Consider the following 20,427-nt stretch of genomic DNA (forward strand, 5'->3'; position numbering starts at 1 on the left):
ACGGCCAGCCTGTCAGCGCAGCGGCCTAACGCGGCAGACTGCTAATCTTCCCGCATTGCGATGGACTCGCGTCATTTCTTTCCTGATCTTCCACCATTACACATGTATCGCTACAGCGAATCACGTTTCTTCAAAAAGGAACAACAGTGGTAACGAGAAAGCCATAATGATACATCCGTGGCAAAATATAATGGACGTATACTAAGGAATCGTCATGAAATGAACATTAATTCATCGATATATTTGTCCAAATATTAAAAAATTACCGCGGAGAAGTCGTTGGACTCATAATTCTTCGTCGTCGTTGATACGCCGGCATCATCTGCAGTGGAGCCTATAATAAAGGCGTGAAATATATAGCAGAGATTCTTACCAAGTGCATGTTATGAATGTCACTTTGGAAACGCACGTTTCATTTTTAATGACGACAGCGGGAAACGCGCTTCAACAATATTTTAAAATAATAACCGTTCAGATATAGCGTTAGTAAAATAAATACAAATGTTGAAACTGGTCGGAATTGGTCCAGCAGCAAGGAGTGAAGAGCAATGCAATCTTCGCGAGGCGACAGTTCTCTCTGCACTTGTAGCAGTGTAGAAGCATTCTGAAATCGTTTCCAGAAACTTTTAATCACCTACAGAGTGAACCAGTACTCGAGTGACAAATTTTCACAGGTTGTTTAGGGATAGCTTCTGAATATTTTGGTGTGTGGGACCCGTGTCACCGGTGATGTGTTATAGAGTTACTGTACTTCTTTTGGTTTCTTGCCCCCGTTATCTTTGAATCTGTGTTGCACTGAAAACAGTGCGCAATACTGCAAAGTTTGTCTTGTTTCCACTCGCTCGCGCTACCTGCTGTTGACGACAGCAACGTCCATTTTATCTCCCTCTTCAAGATTGCATTCAGCACTGCTCGGTTCCGACAGCGTTAGTTGTGCGTCAGCATAAATACTTAGCTGTATGGATAAGATTGCTGCGGCAACAAACCGAATAAAGAGTAATTACATTATTGCTCTGCAACGAGGTGCCGGAGACAGGGGACCCCTCGTACCAACTTCATTTGTTTGTAATGGGGGTACGGAAACACCATGAACACTCAAAATTATTATCGCACTGACAGGCAGTATCGAGAGCAATGATGTTATTAATTTGCATCTAATACAAGTTTCATCGCTAAGAGCAATTCTGGCTTTTCTTTTGATAACAACAAATTAAATCATAAAGGCACACACAGTACCGTGATACGAGCGGAACAGAGTGGAACACAGGATTGTGCATACGTGCTAGGAAATGACTTTTGGTTTCAATGAGTGCGCTTTGCGAGAGCTTTGTAGTGGTCTTAAGAGTGATTGTTCTGTGTAGCGCAGGCTGTGCCAAACCGACAGGCTGTCGTGTCGCTCGGGGGTGGGGTGGGGGGATGCAAATGATACGCCGTCACAAAACTGACTACAAAAAGAGAAACTACAGAGACACGATAAACATGGACCCAGTAAGAACTGGTTCGCGAGTCGGACAGCCGAATGTGGGGCCGCGCGCTGGAAACACTTGTCCCTCCGCTTCACTCCGCCGCCGCGGATTCGGATTTCTTACGAGTTTCGTGTGAACTTTGCGGTTAACCAGGCGTGTGTCTGTCTTTCGCCGCAATTCATTCCTCCCGTCTGCGCCATGACACGCTAACTCATTGAGTGAACGCGCACGCACCAAAGAAAGTCGTAGGGCAAGCAGCACTAACAGAGGATATTGGAAGTATACAGAGAAGGGCAGCACGATTAGTCACAGGTTTTTGTGACCCGCGGGGGAGTCTGACAAAAAGCGTCGAAAGATCTGAACTGTCTTGAAGACAGGCGGGGACTATCCCGATAAAGTCTACTATCAAAGTTTCAAGAACGGGTTTTGCTTAATTAGGAATATACTGCAACCCCACGTATGTCGCTCGCATAGGGACCGTGAGGACAAGATTAGATTAATTACAGCACATATGTAGGCATTTAAACAATCATTCTTCACACGCTGAGTACACGAATGGAAGCGTAAGAGCGCTAACAATCGCTACAGTGGGATATACGCTCAGCCATGTATTTCACAGTGGTTCGCAGACTATACAATGCAGAAGCAACAAGAAAGCTGAAGCCGAATAGCGTGAGAATAAGGTGCTTGAATTTGCGTCGAGTGTTTACGGAATAAGATATTAATTGGCAATTATCACGAAAGGCTGCCTCTTCAAAGGCAAATTAATCGCTCGTTATCTATTGTTACAAAAGAGAGCGCGCTTTATGGGCCGCTCTCTCACAGGTTTTATGACTTCTTTACGTCACCAGTCTGTTTAGTCTCCTGTGTTACTGAATTTGTGTGGAAATGTTAATTTCTTAAACTACACAAAAGGGTCTAAAAATTTAAAAAAAGGCTAAGTGTTTGTCTAATTAGACACTTTCTCACAATCTTAATGATGGAAAAATCAGCAGTAACTAAAGTGAAGGGTTCCTCAGTCTCGCCAGCCGAAGTGGCCGAGCGGTTCTAAGCGCTACAGTCTGGAACCGCGCGACCGCTACGGCCGCAGGTTCGAATCCTGCCTCGGGCATGGATATGTGTGATGTCCCTAGGTTAGTTAGGTTTAAGCAGTTCTAAGTTCTTGGGGACTGATGACGTCAGATGTTAAGTCCCATAGTGCTCAGAGCCCTTTGAACCATTTTTGAACACCTACGAGTAGCCTCAAAAACCAGTCAAGATAACAGAACGTACTAGGCATTATCACGCTGCCGGCTGTAGGGACAATGTTATCATCTGGCTGCAGGAACACACAGCTGACAAAAAAACAAAATAAACGTAAAGTAAATGCTTCACGAGGTAATGATAATACGAAACGACAATAGGAAATGTGAGCCAAAGTTACTATAAAAGATAAAAAAAGAAAGAAAAGGAGATTGCTCCACAGCTGCACTTGATTACCAGTTGTAGGAGTATCAAACCGGAATTTGCAGTCGATGGTGCTAGCCGTCAATGTAGGGCCAGTGAGACCGCTTCTGTAGCTCCATCTGCTCTCTGCAAACGCTGACGACGAATGCCAACACACAGTAACCCAAGTTCGACACATCGGTATCTGTTTCAGTCCCGTAAACATGTCGAGTTTTGTGCCTAAGAACTACGATGTGTTTGGACAGTATTGGTTTTCTGTTATCATTTGAACAAAACTGCTGCAGAATCGCATCGAATGCGTGTCGAAGCTTTCGGAGAACATGCTCTTGGGTAATCACAGTGTTTCGAGTGCTTCAAAATTTCAAAAGTATTGATTTTGAAGTGAGAAATGACGAGCGCGGGAAACCACCGACAAAGTTCGAAGGCAACGAATTGCAGGCCTTACTGGATGAAGATGATACTCAAACTCAACAGGAACTCGCGGATCAATTAAATGTGGAAGCTGTGGGAAAGGTGCAGAAAGTGGGAAAACTGGTTCCGCATCATCTGCAAGCAAATCAAAAGACCACTTCTCAAATGCTGCTCGACAGATAACTGAGGAAAGTAGTTTCTAGAAAAAAAAAAGAACGTTCTGACCACTATGGCACTATGGGACTTAACTTCTGAGATCATCAGTCCCCTAGAACTTAGAAGTACTTAAACCTAACTAACCTAAGGACATCACACACATCCATTCCCGAGGCAACATATCCTTGGAAGTCGCGTGCGAAAAAAACTAGGCCATGTCGCCTCTGTAGCCGTCCACAGCTGCGGAAGTGCTGCCTGTGCAGGATTTCGTGCACGAACTGACCTCCCCATTATGCCGCATAACTGTCCGCTGGGTAGCCAAGTCAGTCGCTCGAGTTGTTCAAAATGTTCTTCACGCCAATCCGGAACAATTGTCGTCTGGTGACATGAGTCATTGTCATCCACAAAAATTCCATCGTTGTTAGGAAACATGCAGTCCATGAATGACTGCAAATGGGCTCCAAGTAGCCGAACATAACCATTTACAGAATGGTTCAGAGCCCCGTCCATCCTATATAAACACAGCCCACACCGTTATGGAGCCATCACTGGCTGTCACAGTGCGTTGTCCACAACTTGGGTCCATGACTCTGTGGGGTCTGCGCCACATTCGAAACGTACCATTAGCTCCTACGAACTGAAATAGGGACCCACCTGCTCAGGGCACAGTCCCCCCTAGCCCCCCCCCCCCCCCCAACACCCCCCTCCCCTCTAGGATCCACCGGACACGATCTCGAGGCCAGGAGAGGCGCTGCAGACGATGTCGCGCTGTTAGCAAATGGAGTGGGTCGCCTGCAACCACAGCCCACTAACGCCACATTTCGGGCACTGTCCTAACGGATACGTTCGTCGTACACCCCACATTGATTCCTGCGTGTATTTCACGCAGTGTTGCTTGTCTGTGAGCACTGACAGCTCTGAAGAAACGTCGCTGTTCTCGGTCGTTAAGTGATGCCCGGCGGCCACTGCGTGTTGGGAGGTAATGCCTCAAATTTGGCATTATCGGCACTCTCTTGACACTGTCGACTTCGGAATAGTGAATTCCCTAACGATTTCCGAAATGGAATGTCCCATGCACCTAGCTACAACTAGCATTCTGCGTTCAAAGTCTGTTACACTACTGGCCATTCAAATTGCTACACAACGAATATGACGTGTTACAGACGCGAAATTTAACCGACAGGAAGAAGATGCTGTGATATGAAATGATTAGCTTTTCAGAGCATTCGCACAAGGCTGGCACCTACAACGTGCTGACATGAGGAAAGTTTCTAACCGATTTCTCATACACAAACAGAAGTTGACCGGTGTTGCCTGGTGGAACGTTGTTGTGATGCCTCGTGTAATGAAGAGAAATGCGACCATCGCGTTTCCGACTTTGATTAAGGTCGGATTGTAGCCTATCGCGATTGCGGTTTATCGTATCGCGACATTGCTGCTCGCGTTGGTCGAGATCCAATGACTCTTAGCAGAATATGGAATCGGTGGGTTCAGGAGGGTAATACCGAACGCCGTGCTGGATCCCAACGGCCTCTTATCACTAGCAGTCGAGATGACAGGCATCTTATCCGCATGGCTGTAACGGATCGTGTAGCCACGTCTCGATTCTTGAGTCAACAGATGGGGACGCTTGCAAGAGAACAACCATCTGCACGAACAGTTCGACGACGTTTGCAGCATCATGGACTATCAGCTCGGAGACCACGGCTGCGGTTACCCTCGACGTTGCATCACAGACAGGAGCGCCTGCGATGGTGTACTCAACGATGAACCTCGGTGCACGAATGGCAAAACGTCATTTTTTCGGATGAATCCAGGTTCTGTTTACAGCATCATGATGGTCGCATCCGTGTTTGGCGACATCGCGGTGAACGCACATTGGAAACGTGTATTCGTTATCGCCCGGCGTGACGGTACGGGGTGCCATTGGCTACACGTCTCGATCACCTCTCGTTCGCATTGACGGCAGTTTGAACAGTGGACGCTACATTTCAGATGTGTTACGACCCGATGCTCTACTCTTCATTCGATCCCTGCGAAACCCTACATTTCAGCAGCATAATGCACGACCGCATGTTGCAGGTCCTGTAAGGGCCTTTCTGGATACAGAAAATGTTCGACTGCTACCCTAGCTAGCACATTCTCCAGATCTCTCACCAATTGAAAACGCCTGGTAAATGGTGGACGAGCAACTGGCTAGCCACAATACGCCAGTCACTACTCTTGATGAACTGTGGTAACGTGTTGAAGTTGCATGGGCAGCTGTACCTGTACGCGCCATCCAAGCTCTGTTTGACTCATTGCCCAGGCGTATCAAGGCCGTTATTACGGCCATAGGTGGTTGTTCTGGGTACTGATTTCTCAGGATGTATGCACCCATATCAGTTCTAGTATAATATATTTGTCCAATGAATACACGTTTATCATCTGCATTTCTTCTTGGTGTAATAATTTTAATGGCCAGTAGTGTAATTTTCGTCTTCCGCCTATAATCACTTCGGAAACCTTTTCAGATTAATCACCTCAGTAGAAACGACGGCTACGCCAATGCACTACCCTTTCATACCTTTATGCTGTCCGCATACACGCATATCGTTATCCCATGACCTTTATCATGTCGGGGTATATCTCCTGAACGAAGGCCCACCATAGTAAAAGGTTTTTGGTGAGGTATATGGCACCTTAAACTACACCACTGTGCAGTCCGGTTGCCGGTACTCGTTGTCGACAAACGCCCACTCCTCGTATGTCTAGACAGCCGATATCAGGACATAAATATCGTACCTGGTACAAGGAACCCTACCTTCACTGGGAGCTCCGATACTGAGAACGTGGGTAGCAATATGTCGCGGCGTTTATTTGCATTAATTTAAAAAAGGTGCTGCATGTTGCACCTGGCTGATTAACTTATGTGAAACAGGCAGAGAGAGAAAAATATCTCAACCGAGCAGGAGGTGATCGTTCTGTGCCAAATGTTACTTGCGCGGTTCAACACATTGTCTACATGTAAATCGTAATCGTAAATGACTGGACGGCTTCTTGTTGCTCGTTCTGCATTAAATGCCAAGATTTACCCAGGCCAGTATTTCTATAATTAATTGTCTCATGGCAAAAATGATTAGGCTAGTATTTTGTGATGATGGTGAAAATATGTCCTTACTCTCGTTCCTTAAGGTTCTTGACGTGCGGTGCGTGTCTCAAATCAGTAAAGGCGTCAGTAGAGCTGTGGTATTAGCCTGAATTGACTGTGACAACAAACACACCTTAAGATAAAAGTAGCTTAGCTTTCGGTACGCACGATGATTACTAATGTCAGGAGCCGATAAAAACTTGACAGCTGTGACTGATCATCCAGTTGCTCATTCTCTTCCACGAAACTTTTATTCACACGATGTAATGAAGCTCTTGACCTATAAGGAAAAGTTATTTCACTGACAGGAGAACAGAGTTTAGACGGCAAGATTCATTTTGCCGGATATTTAGATCTGCTCGCCCGCATGCACAATGAAGGTTTACTGGTCGCCAGCCAAATAAGCCTTTTTCTGTCCGTGTGAAGGGCTATCTCGAGCAAATTTGTGTAGCAGACTCCTCAATCCTTAAAAAGAGTTGGACCATAAAACCTCCAAAGATTACTGATGCGTCCACACCTTAATCTGCATATGGCAGAGTACGAAAAGATCACCATTTCCCCTATACAGGGTGGTTAAAATAAAGTTTTCGGTACTTGAGAGGGCCCCCATGAAAAACGAATGATCGTAGGTCAATGAAATTTTGTAGGTACATGTGTAAGGACGCGCGGAAGAGTGAACCACTGAAAGAAACACATTTAACGTCAATACAGATGTTCGGATTTAGGTTATGACATGTTCGATATGTCTGCCACAATTGCCGATGATGTGACGCTGACGAATAGCGAAATTCTGCGTGAGCCGCTGCAGTGTCGGAACATCGATGCTGTAGATGACCTCGTGAATGGCCGTTTTCAGCTCAGCAATGGTTTTGGGGCTATTGATGTACACCTTGTCTTTAATACAGCCCCACATAAAGGAGTCTTATGTGTTCAGATCCGGAGAATATGGCGTCCAATCGAGGCCCATGCTAGTGGCCTCTGGGTAAACCAGAGCCACAATGCAGACCCCGGAGTGCTCCTCCAGGACATCAGACACTCTTCTGCTTCGATGGGGTCGAGCTCCGTCTTGCATGAAACACATCTTGACGAAATCAGGGTGACTTTATACAGGGTGTTACAAAAAGGTACGGCCAAACTTTCAGGAAACATTCCTCACACACAAATAAAGAAAAGATGTTATGTGGACATGTGTCCGGAAACGCTTAATTTCCACATTAGAGCTCCTTTTAGTTTCTTGCACCTACGCTCAATGGAGCACGTTATCATGATTTCATACGGGATACTCTACCTGTGCTGCTAGAACATGTGCCTTTACAAGTACGACACAACATGTGGTTCATGCGCGATGGAGCTCCTGCACATTTCGGTCGAAGTGTTCGTACGCTTCTCAACAACAGATTCGGTGACCGATGGATTGGTAGAGGCGGACCAATTTCATGGCCTCCACGCTCTCCTGACCTCAACCCGGTTGACTTTCATTCATGGGGGCATTTGAAATCTATTGTCTAAGCGACCCCGGTACCAAATGTAGAGACTCTTGGTGCTCGTATTGTGGACGGCTGTGATACAATGCGCCATTCTCCAGGGCTGCACCAGCGCATCAGGGATTCCATGCGACGGAGGGTGGATGCATGTATCCTCGCTAACGGAGGACATTTTGAACATTTCCTGTAACAAAGTGTTTGAAGTCACGCTGGTACGTTCTGTTGCTGTGTGTTTCCATTCCATGATTAATGTGATTTGAAGAGAAGTAATAAAATGAGCTGTAACATGGAAAGTAAGCGTTTCCGGACACATGTCCACATAACATATTTTCTTTCTTTGTGTGTGAGGAATGTTTCCTGAAATTTGGCCGTACCTTTTTGTAACACCCTGTATAATGGGGTTTGAAATCATCTTCCAAAAATCTTTACATACAATTCGGTAGTCACCGTGGCGTCAAAGAATATCGCACCGATTATTCCGTGACTGGACATTGCAAACCACACAGTCACCCGTTGAGAGTGAACAGACTTCTCTATCGTGAAATGCGGGTTCTCAGTCCCCCAAATGCCCCATTATCGCTTATTGACGAACCCATCCACATGAGAGTGGGCTGCGTCGCTAAACCCAACAACGACGCGCGTATTAATGCGCATCATGCCCGGCGGCCAGCAGTGCAATCTGAACATCCCAACGCAAACCGTTCAGAAGTTATCACGATTTTATTTCATATAGTTCAATAGTTGTAACCCTGTATCGTCTCCAGTATATCTATTCATAGTACTTTGTTAGTACTAATAAAATACTGCATGGCATAAAGATGGCTGCTTGATCGTGGAACTAATAGGACGAGCCAGCCGCGCAAAGACACCTTAAGACCTTGGTCCATTTAACGTCCTGACGCCAAGCAAACTGTCAACAATTTTCTTGTCATTGTTTCATCACCACCTGAGGATAATGACCTCGATGGAGTAATGATTTCCCTCATACCAGCGTGACGTTAAAACATAGTGCACCATGAGTGTGACGCTGCAAAGCCTACATTCCGGTGGGTGTTCAAGCCGCAAAGGATTCGCATGTGTCATTAGATAGTGCCCGATACGAAAGCAGTGAGGATCGCTTCGTCACTTCTTGGAGTCGAAGTGTGCCATGGTTGAATAGTTGGTTTCATCGACAGCATGTCTGTTGTTGGCAACTTCCAGCCACTGCCTTTCCCACTGAGCTGTAACTCTCTGTTGCCCGCGACACGACAGCCTGTAGTGGACGTTAAGGTTCGCTGTGGTATTTACCTGGCAAGCTGCTTTCGCTGCTCTATCAGATTACTTATTCCCCTCGATTCCCATGTATTCAGGGACCTAACAGAAGGGTACATCTTTCTTCTACCTATCCAAGCGGTGGATGGTTACCTGCACCATCTGAACTATCCTGTCTGCTGGGAAAGTTTGCTGAATGGTCAATAGGGCAATAAGGGAGTCCGAGCAGGCAAGAAACTTCCCTCCGACAGGAAATCTCATCTGTTCCAGTGCCATTTCGACTGCCTACACCTCTCCATAGTACACTGATAAGTGGCTTCATAGGCGGGCTTTAATTATACAGCGAGGGACGATATCAAAATAGTCGACACTGTTCCTCCCATCGGTAGAAACCACCGTTTGCTCGCTTACTCCGATAAAAGGCAGTTCAAAACCCGTTTTAAAACTACAGGGCGGTTATAATTAAAGTTTCGTCCGATTCGATAACTCAGTGGTCAGCGCGACAAAATGCCATGCAAAAGTGCCCGGGTTCGATTCCCGGCTTGATCGGTGATTTTCTCCGCTCAGGACTGGGTGTTGTGTTGTCTTCATCATCATCATCTCATTCCCATCGACGCGCAAGTCGCCGAAGTGGCGTCAATCTAACAAGACTTTCACCAGGTGACCGGTCTACCCGACGGGAGGCCTTGGCCACAAGACATTTCATTTCAATTAAACCTTCACTACTTGATCTAGTGTAGATGTAAAACTATTTACGGTATAAGTGCACAACTTTGTAGGAATGATGTTCCGAATGTGCGCTGCAAGATTTGATTTGTTAGTAATGTTAGTGTGTCATGAATTGCTGTTAGCCGGCCGGTGTGGCCGTGCGGTTCTAGGCGCTACAGTCTGGAGCCGGGCGACCGCTACGGTCGCAGGTTCGAATCCTGTCTCGGGCATGGATGTGTGTGATGTCCTTAGGTTAGTTAGGTTTAATTAGTTCTAAGTTCTAGGCGACTGATGACCTCAGAAGTTAAGTCGCATAGTGCTCAGAGCCAATTGCTGTTAAGCGCCAGTACCACAAGGTGACGTAGGTTTGAAACACGGGCATCAATGTGCATTTCATCTGCGGATAGTCAACATGGTTCTGGAGAAGGCGACTGGGGCTTTACTCGTAAGGCTGTTTTATCAAAACAACAACAATACTGCTGGTGCTCTTCTCGAGTATCGACGCGTTAAGGCGGCCGCTTTGGCCGAGCGGTTCTAGGCGCTGCAGTCTGGTACCGCGCGAACGCTACGGTCGCAGGTTCGAATCCTGCCTCGGGCATGGATGTCTGTGTTGTTCTTAGGTTAGTTAGGTTTAAGTAGTTCTAAGTTCTAGGGGACTGATGACCTCAGAAGTTAAGTCCCATAGTGCCAAGAGCCATTTGAACCTCACAAAATGGTACAATGCTTTTGCATCTACATACATGTACTCGTATAATCGGCAAGCCACCGAATGGTGCGTGGTGGATGGTAACCTGAGCCACTACTACTCACTTCCTTTTCTGTTCGACTTGCAAATACAACAAGGGAAAAACGACTGCCTGTATGCCTCTGTACGAGCCCTAATGTGTCTAATGTTATCTTCGTGGTACTTAGGGCGAGACGCACGTTGGCGGCAGTAGAATCGCTGTGCAATCAGCCACAAATGCTGGTTCTCAAAATTTTCTCAGTAGTGCTCCTCGAAAAGAACATCGCGTTCCCTCCAGTGATTCCAATTTTAGTTCCCGAAACATCCCTAATACTTGCATGTTGATCGTACATACTGGTAATAAATCTAGCAACCAGTCTTGCTTCGATGTCTGTCTTTAATCCGACCTGGTACGGATCCCAAACACTCGAACAATACTCAACAGTGGGTAGCACAGGTGTCTTAATGCGGCCGCCTTTGCAAATGAACCACACTTTCCTAAAATTCTCCCAATAAACAGAAGTCAGTAGTTCGCCTTCTCTGCTAAAAAATTCTACACGCTCACTCCATTTCAAACTGCTTTGCAACGTTACGCCCAGATATTTAACCAACGTGGCTGTCTCAAACAGCACACTGCCACTACTGTAATCGAACATTACGAGCGCAAGTGTTTCGGAACCCACCGTTCAGCGCCCATTGTGTAACTTCGGGTCCTCCCCCCCCTCTCCCCCCCTGCCGATGACCCCTGCGTGTTTTCATGTTAACCCAACGACATCGTGATTTATGATTGTACTGAACACGGGATGATCTGGACTGGATGATGGATTAATGGAAATCTACCGCCTGGTCGGATCAATTACGGTGCTTTTTGCATCGTCGATGATCGTGTCTGGATAGGTCGTCATCCAGGGGAACAGCTGTTCAAACATGCACCACAGGGCAGTGGGGGCAGCACCGTATTAGGACTGTGCTCCCATGGGATCTGCGGTAGTAATAGACGGCGCCATGACAGCTGGGGAGCACGTGAATGTTGTTGCGGAACTCCTGCACCCCTTCATGCTTGATGTCTTCTCCGACGGCGACGACATCCACCAGCTGGACGAATGTTCGTGTGACAAGTCCACAGTGGTTTGAGGGACAAGACAGTGAACTTTCGTTGTTGTACAGGCCACCAAATTCGACTGAAATGAATCCGATGGAAAATATCTGGGACGCCATCGGGGACCAATTCCGCGGCCACGCGTGATCGGCCCGTAGTTTACGGGAATTGCCTGAACTGTGCCTGTATATCTGGCGCCACCCACCTCATGGAACCTACCAAGGGCTTGTGGAACCAATACCACGCGGAACTGCTACTGCATGGCGTTTCAAATGTGGAATAACGCGATATTAAACGGGTAGTGGAAACATTTTGGCTCATCAGGGCATTTCACGAGACTTTTGCAATTTATAATACAGGGTGATTCAAAAAGAATACCACAACTTTAAAAATGTGTATTTAATGAAAGAAACATAATATAACCTTCTGTTATACATCATTACAAAGAGTATTTAAAAAGGTTTTTTTCACTCAAAAACAAGTTCAGAGATGTTCAATATGGCCCCCTCCAGACACTCGAGCAATATCAACCCAATACTCCAACTCGTTCCACACTCTCTGTAGCATAACAGGCGTAACAGTTTGGATAGCTGCTGTTATTTCTCGTTTCAAATCATCAATGGTGGCTGGGAGAGGTGGCCGAAACACCATATCCTTAACATACCCCCATAAGAAAAAATCGCAGGGGGTAAGATCAGGGCTTCTTGGAGGCCAGTGATGAAGTGCTCTATCACGGGCTGCCTGGTGGCCGATCCATCGCCTCGGGTAGTTGACGTTTTCGCAGGACTCTCCATACAGTTGATTGTGCAATTTGCAGCTCTCTCTGCTAGCTCTGCGAGTCGATTTTCCTGGGCTGCGAGCAAATGCTTGCTGGATGCGTGCTACATTTTCATCACTCGTTCTCGGCCGTCCAGAACTTTTCCCTTTGCACAAACACCCATTCTCTGTAAACTGTTTATACCAACGTTTAATACACCACCTAGCAGGAGGTTTAACACCATACTTCGTTCGAAATGCACGCTGAACAACTGTCGTCGATTCACTTCTGCCGTACTCAATAACACAAAAAGCTTTCTGTTGAGCGGTCGCCATCTTAGCATCAACTGACGCTGACGCCTAGTCAACAGCGCCTCAAGCGAACAAATGTACAACTAAATGAAACTTTATAGCTCCCTTAATTCGCCGACAGATAGTGCTTAGCTCTGCCTTTTGTCGTTGGAGAGTTTTAAATTCCTAAAGTTGTGGTATTCTTTTTGAATCATCCTGTATAATAAAATAATGGAATAGATGATAATAAAATGTTGAAATGCGTGGCTTTTTAAAATGTATTGAATTAATGAGATTAATTTTTCAGCATGAATGACAAGCACAATAAGCTGAGCTATGCCTGGAAATAAGCTCATATTATTTTGCAGGGCGAAGTAGTTTCTTTCTCCGCTGTAGATTTGTGCTTACCATTCTTTATAATGCTACGTTTGGTCGCCGTGTTCACCTTTGAAGTCTTGACCGTGTTCCCATTAAGCTTATCGGATCTTCGTAATTTTCCAAAGTACACAGGTGGGCTTCAGTTCTTGTAATTATTGTACTATTTGAAATAACAACTCACACGACCTTTCTGTTAATAAAACAATACTGTATTTTTCTAAACGGTGCACATATGAAATACATACTCCTCACTTATTCATTGCGACCCCAAAATGGCTGTCTACAATTACTCGCTAAAAATGGCGTGCTTCTCACTCGTTCACTAGCTGAGCGCGAATCCTTCCTTCCTCCTACTGGTACCAGAAAAAAATCCTGTTTTTTAACAACTGAAAGTCAAAAAATACATGACGGTAGCCATAGGCTCTATGACGGGCTACCGCTTCATCTTCTCTCTTTGCCTTTAAAGAAGACGAAAACATAAAGGAAATGCAAAAGGTTTATCACAAATTGAAAAGGGTGTCTTTGTGTTCGATGTAGTTAACTGCAGTGAGGTCATAGATCTGGAAGTTGAAAGTTCGACGACGATGGTGGAAGACAGTTGAAATGTGGCTGGCAAGCGAAGAAGAAAAGGAAATGTTGAATTTGACGACTCATCGACAATGAGGACCATTACTGGCGGGCTGGGAAGAGGTGGCACAGGAAATCAGTCGTGGACGTGTTGCACGAACCATCCAAGTATTCGGCCTAGGGGAGTTAGAGAAATCTGAATAGTCGCAGAGAGATCTGAGCCAGTATGTCTCCAGCATAGCCTCACTGCACCAGCTGGTGCGATAATATGAGACTGGTGATGTCAGCACTTACGGCGATACGGCGGAGGTGTCTTGTTCGAGTCTGAGACCGGGACATCAAGAACGAGACGCACTCAGCGTGAAGTGGCTCGGTGGTGAGCTGCCAGCGCCATTTATCAGTGATTATGAACACAAATCTACGAAGTGACATCCAGTCGAAATACTTGAAGTGTAACGATTTACCGAATAAGGTGATTTATAGGACTGGGGTTTTGTGTTCGGTGGCTCACATGGAACTGTTAACGGGACATGTGTACAAGCGTGTATAATCCTCCCCGATCCTCATATTCCACGACCGTGCGTGACAACATGAACAGAAACAACATTCTAGTCTAAAAGTGGTCATTGTGCACATCATCACCAGTGCAGAACGCCACAATTTACGCTACCCAAGTATGCCTTACCAACCAGCACAACGTTTCAATTGCAAATACTTTTCTTAACTTTTTCCAAGCTTCGCAGGAGGTGTCCCACCATGCTGTAAAACAAGCAGGTATCTTCGGGAGAGTGGACAGGGCTTTGTACCTGTTCGTGTGGAGTGTTCGCCTTGCCCGATAAGTAACCCACCGCCTACGAGAGCGAGCTACTCGGATTCGCGTCTTCCTCCAGCGCATGGTTTGAAGTCAGTAACTAATATGACACTGCGCTCTTTCCCGTCATGAGAAAAGAGAACCTCTGCATGTTACTAAGAAGCCGGCCGCGGTGGTCTAGCGGTTCTAGGCGCGCAGTCCGGAACCGCGCGACTGCTACGGTCGCAGGTTCGAATCCTGCCTCGGGCATGGATGTGTGTGATGTCCTTAGGTTAGTTAGGTTTAAGTAGTTCTAAGTTCTAGGGGACTGATGACCACAGTAGTTAAGTCCCATAGTGCTCAGAGCCATTTGAAGCCATTTTTTTTTGTTACTAAGAAACTATTTCTTATAGCGTAGCCTATGCGGCTGGTCCCGGCGGAGGTTCGAGTCCTCCCTCGGGCATGGGTGTGTGCGTTTGTCGTTAGGATAATTTGGATTAAGTAGTGTGTAAGCTTAGGGACTGATGACCTTAGCAGTTAAGTCCCATACGCATTCACACACATCTCATAGCGTATTAGTCTAGCTTTCTTTTCTACCCTGAATAAAATTCTCATGTTGTGATAAATTTCATCGAATTTAATAGTCTCTGTAACAATACATAAGTGTTTGCCGCAGACGTCTTCTTGCCTTCCTGTGGTTCTGCCACAAACTAATCGAGACTAAATTGTTTACTTGTTTGGCTATAGTGTCCATAGTTACTATACACTTTTAAGGGGAAACCAAATGGAAACGAAACACATGGAAAAATGTATGTAAGGTGTTTGTTATTCCAAAAGTAAACGCCATAACTGTTAACAGATTTTATACCACTGCGAGGCAAGATGGTCACTGCCTTCATGAAAAAATTGTTTGTGCGGGCGAGCTGTTTCGATTGTACGATGTAGAGGTTTCGCTGGGGAGCTCTTACATATCCTCCGTACAGTCACGATCCCTCCTTGTGTCATTAACATATCTTTGAAACCCTGAAGAAAGTCATTCGTGGTGGTCGACTTGCTTAGGAGGAAGAAGTGCAATCTGTGTTCTGCAGGCAACTGCAAACATTTTTGCAAGAAGGCATGTACCCCCTTGTCTCACAGTGTGATAAATATATTAACAATTATGACTATTACATTTGCAATAATAAACGTTTACTCACTTTTTCCATCTATTTCGTTTTCATTTCACTGCCACTTATAATAGAAGGCATTTAAAATCCGCCTGCCCAACTACCGGGAAACGCGTATTTATCCGCGTATCATCACTAGTTTAGCGCTCGCTGTTTCACTCGCGTAGAGTGTATGGTCTGCAAAGAATTTTTTTTCTTTACTCGAATTTCTATGGTGTTCACAAAATGCAACACCTTCTAAACGTTTCGCGCTAATTAAAGCCGTAGAAGCAATGTCTTTTCCCTACGTACATCTGACCAAAACGCGATTCTGGAAGCTGGAGTCTAAGGTTTTTGTTAATCGTGCTTTTTGCGTTCTCGTGGTGATATTTCCATAGAAACTTTCATTCCCACACACACATTTCTTTATATGTAACCGATAATCGAAACACCAATTTTTACAGATGTAGCTTTAAAATTGTTCTAATTTCTTTTCAATTTTCACTCCCTGTTTGACCTGCTTTGGGCTGAATTCCCAAAAAAAGTGAAACACGTATTTTTTATTTTCAACAAAGAAACTGAATACAAATTTTCGTAGATTTAGCTTCAAAAATGCTTTTATAAGGAAATATTTCATAAAAATTTTTCGTCCCCTATTCACCCCCTTAGGGACTGAATTTACAAAAACACTGAAACATTTATTTCTTCTTTATTTGTCACTAGAAAGTCAAATACCAATTTTCATTGACGTAGCTTTAAAAACACTTTGTAGTTCTTTTTAGAAAAAAATTCACCCAGTATTTCACCCTGACAGGGGTTAAATTTTGTAAAAACCCGTATTTCCCTATTTCTCACCGAGAAACCAAACACCAATATTCGTAGGTGTAGTTTGAAAATTGCTTTTATAGCGACGGAGTTTCAAAAAGCCTTTCATCCCCTTAGTGGTCGAATTTTGAAAAAAAACCATGTTAAACGACGCCTACAGCATAAGTACAACATCCTATTCAAATTTCTGTCGTTAGTGGTTTGGGCCGGGCGATGACAAGTCAGTGAACGAGTCAGTCATTCGGGACATCGCCTTTTACATATAAAGAGTTCGTATTGTTGAGATGAAACATCTTCAGTGATATTCGGTCGTACATATTTACAGTTTTGTTTTCTCTCGCAGTACACTTCGTTAAAAAAGATACTCACGAGGGATTTTCACTTACGATGTATTATCTATAATGCTATATTGTGTGGCATTTCACGTCAGAAAATGAAAAGTGCTGCGGAACAACACGAGATTAGACAGAAACCATTAAAAAGCTCAAAAATGTGGAAGTAGACGACACTTCCTGATGCGAACGAAAATTAGACACGAAATAGTGCAAGTAAAAGCCACACTTAAATACCTTGTGTAACGAACTGTTTTTAGATTTGAAAGCAAAATAACGTATTAAATACGCATCACTGCAGACAATTGAAGATATTTTGTATCTATAAACCGAAAAGCATATAGGGATATAAACATGCATTTTCTAGTAGTTGCACAGGTGGATTTCAGTACGTTTGGTAATAATCGAAAGCACTGAGCAAAGTAGTGTGTTTAGCGAAATAACTTTGTATCTATAAAGCGAAAAGCATATAGATAAATAAAGGAGCATTTCCTAGTAGTTTCACAGGTCGATTTCAGTACCTTTGGTAATAATCGGAAGTATTAAGCAAATTAGTGTGCTTACGAAAATAACTTTGTATCTATAAAGCGACAAGCATATAGGGATATAAAGACGCATTTTCTAGTAGTTGCACAGGTGGATTTCAGTACCTTTGGTAATAATCGAAAGTATTGAGCAAATTAGTGTGCTTAGCAAAATAACCTTGTATCTGTAAAGCGAAAAGTATATAGGGATATAAAGACGTATTATCTGGTAGTTGCACAGGTGGATTTCAGTACCTTTGGTAATAATCGAAAGTATTGAGCAAATTAGTGTGCTTAGCAAAATAACTTTGTATCTACAAAGCGAAAAGCATATAGGGATATAAAGACGCATTTTCTAGTAGTTGCACAGGTGGATTTCATACCTTTGGTAATATTCGAAAGTATTGAGCAAATTAGTGTGCTTACCAAAATAATACGTTCCGTGAGTAGTTTTCGCCTTCACTGTAGGAGCCGGCCGACACCATACTCGCCAACTGGCGCAAGATACAGACGCACGTCGCCTCGTATGTGTGTGCGCGAGAGCGCCTTCCGCAAAAACGCATCTGCAGTAAAGCGTCCCGCACTTCACTGCCGTGATTTATCTCACCGGTGGGGAATCGCGTGACCGGCTGATAACAGTTCCACGCCTGTGCAGCGTACTAAAGGAATCAGTGTGATCTTTTGAGGGGGGCAACTAGTCGGTGTGCGAGAAAGCCTTCCCCAGCACTGAGTTGCACAGCTCTTCGGGATCTGCGAGTGGGCAGCGCCGCGATACGGTGGGGAGAGATACTGCGGTGGAGAGCGCGGCAGGTACTCACCGATGACGTCGATGCGCGCCGAGGCCTGGACGCGGCCGAGCGCGTTCTCCAGCGTGACGCGGTAGAGGCCGGCGTCCTCGCGCGTCACCTCGCGGATCTCCAGCAGGCGCAGGTCGTCGCGCTCGGAGACGCGCACGCGCGCCGAGTGGGCCAGCTCGCGGCCGTCCTTGTGCCACGTGGTCCAGGGCTGCGGGTGGCCGGCGCACGCGCACTGCAGCCGCACCGTCTCGCCCTCCTCGGCCACGCGGTTGTGCGGCACGGCGTAGAAGCGCGGCGGCGCCGCGGCGCGCGCCCGCCGGCCCGACGGCGTCGCCGGCCGCCGCTCCGGCGTCGTGGCGTCGCGCGCGCTGCCTGCGGGGGACAACGGGCCGCAGTCGCGTCACCACAATTAACCACACTAGTTCCCATACTGAATTTATTACAATTGACTTTTGAAGGGCAGCAAATTACAGTTTTTTGGTAATTTCCAAGAATGAGTGCCTATTTAACGCACGGGCCCATAAAGATACACAGGATGAAGAAAAATTCACAGACTCGGACTTCGCAACGCGATCCCTCACATACTGGCAATACAAAAATGTCTCTCACAAAATTTCGTCCTCCCCATATTTCGGGTAGTAAATGCACGTTACATAGTGGCAATCTGACAACATGAACGGTCAATATCTGTCAGGAGAGAGAGAGAGAGAGAGAGAGAGAGAGAGAGAGAGAGAGAGAGCGACAGCAGTACTGTCCAGTTTGTGCAGTGTATGGCGTTTTGGATTAGCATGCAGGAGGTCGAAGGTTCGATTGGGGGTCCAGGCATATTTTTTTTTATTTGCAATGTATGGTATCTGGCGTCTTAATCGCCATACAGCGATTACAGCCCATGTTTCTCTACCATACAATGCTATGCTCCAAACGTACATTCTCAGAAATTTCTTCCTCAAATTAAGGCCTATGTTTGATACCAGTAGACTTCTATAGGCCAGGAATGCTCTACTCGCCAGTGCTAGTCTGCCTCTGATGTTCTTCCTCCGCCCTGACTGGTCATCTTGCTGCCTAGATAGTACACTACTGGCCATTAAAATTGTTACACCAAGAAGAAACGGAGACGATAAACAGGTATTCATTGGACAAATATATTATACTAGAAGTGACATCCCATTACATTTTCACTCAATTTGCGTCCATAGATCCTGAGAAATCAGTACCCGGAACAACCACCTCTGGCTGTAATAACGGCCTTCATACGCCTGGGCATTGAGTCAAACAAAGCTTCGGTGGCGTGTACAGGTACAGCTGCCCATGCAGCTTCAACACGATACCACAGTTCATAAAGAGTACTGACTGGCATATTGTGACGAGCCAGTTGCTCGGCCACCATTGACCATTTCACTTGGTGAGAGATCTGGAGAATGTGCTGGCTAGGGCAGCAGTCGAACATTTTCTGTATCCAGAAAGGCTCGTACAGGACCTGCAACATGTGGTCGTGCATTATCCTGCTGAAATGTAGGGTTTCGCAGTGATCGAATGAAGGGTAGAACCACGGGTCGTAACACGTCTGAAACGTAACGTCCACTGTTCAAAGTGCCGTCAATGCGAACAAGAGGTGACCGAGACGTGTATCCAATGGCACCCCATACCATCACGCCGGGTGATACGCCAGTATGGCGATGACGAATACACGCTTCCAATGTGCGTCCACCGCGATGTCGCCAAACACGGACGCGTCCATCATGATGCTGTAAACAGAACCTGGATTCGTCCGACAAAATGACGTTTTACCATTGGTGCACCCAGGTTCGTCGGTGAGTACACCATCGCAGGCGCTCCTGTCTGTGATGCAGCGTAAAGGGTAACCGCAGCCGTGGTCTCCGAGCTGATAGTCCATGCTGCTGCAAACGTCGTCGAACTGTTCGTGCAGATGGTTGTTGTCTTGCAAACGCCCCCATCTGTTGACTCAGGATCGAGAGGTGGCTGTACGATCCGTTACAGCCATGCGGATAAGATGGCTGTCATCTCGACTGCTAGTGATACGAGGCCGTTGGGCTCCAGCACGGCGTTCCGTATTACCTTCCATATTCTGCTAACGGTGATTGGATCTCAACCAACGCGAGCAGCATTGTCGCGATACGATAAACCGC

At 45.8% G+C, this 20,427-nt stretch overlaps 1 protein-coding gene across 1 annotated transcript in view; it reads right to left on the bottom strand.

The window, feature by feature from the left end:
• The window catches only part of LOC126481726 (muscle M-line assembly protein unc-89-like), a 1,115,867-nt gene that overhangs the window by 24,583 nt on the left and 1,070,857 nt on the right, over window positions 1-20,427 (bottom strand). Inside the window, exon 45 of the mRNA XM_050105679.1 lies at window positions 18,302-18,652. Within this exon, the coding sequence (XP_049961636.1) occupies window positions 18,302-18,652 (351 nt within the window). The remainder of the gene's footprint in view (window positions 1-18,301; window positions 18,653-20,427) is intronic.

Source organism: Schistocerca serialis, chromosome 5 (genome assembly GCF_023864345.2).
Source record: "Schistocerca serialis cubense isolate TAMUIC-IGC-003099 chromosome 5, iqSchSeri2.2, whole genome shotgun sequence".
Classification (NCBI taxonomy): Eukaryota; Metazoa; Arthropoda; class Insecta; order Orthoptera; family Acrididae; genus Schistocerca; species Schistocerca serialis.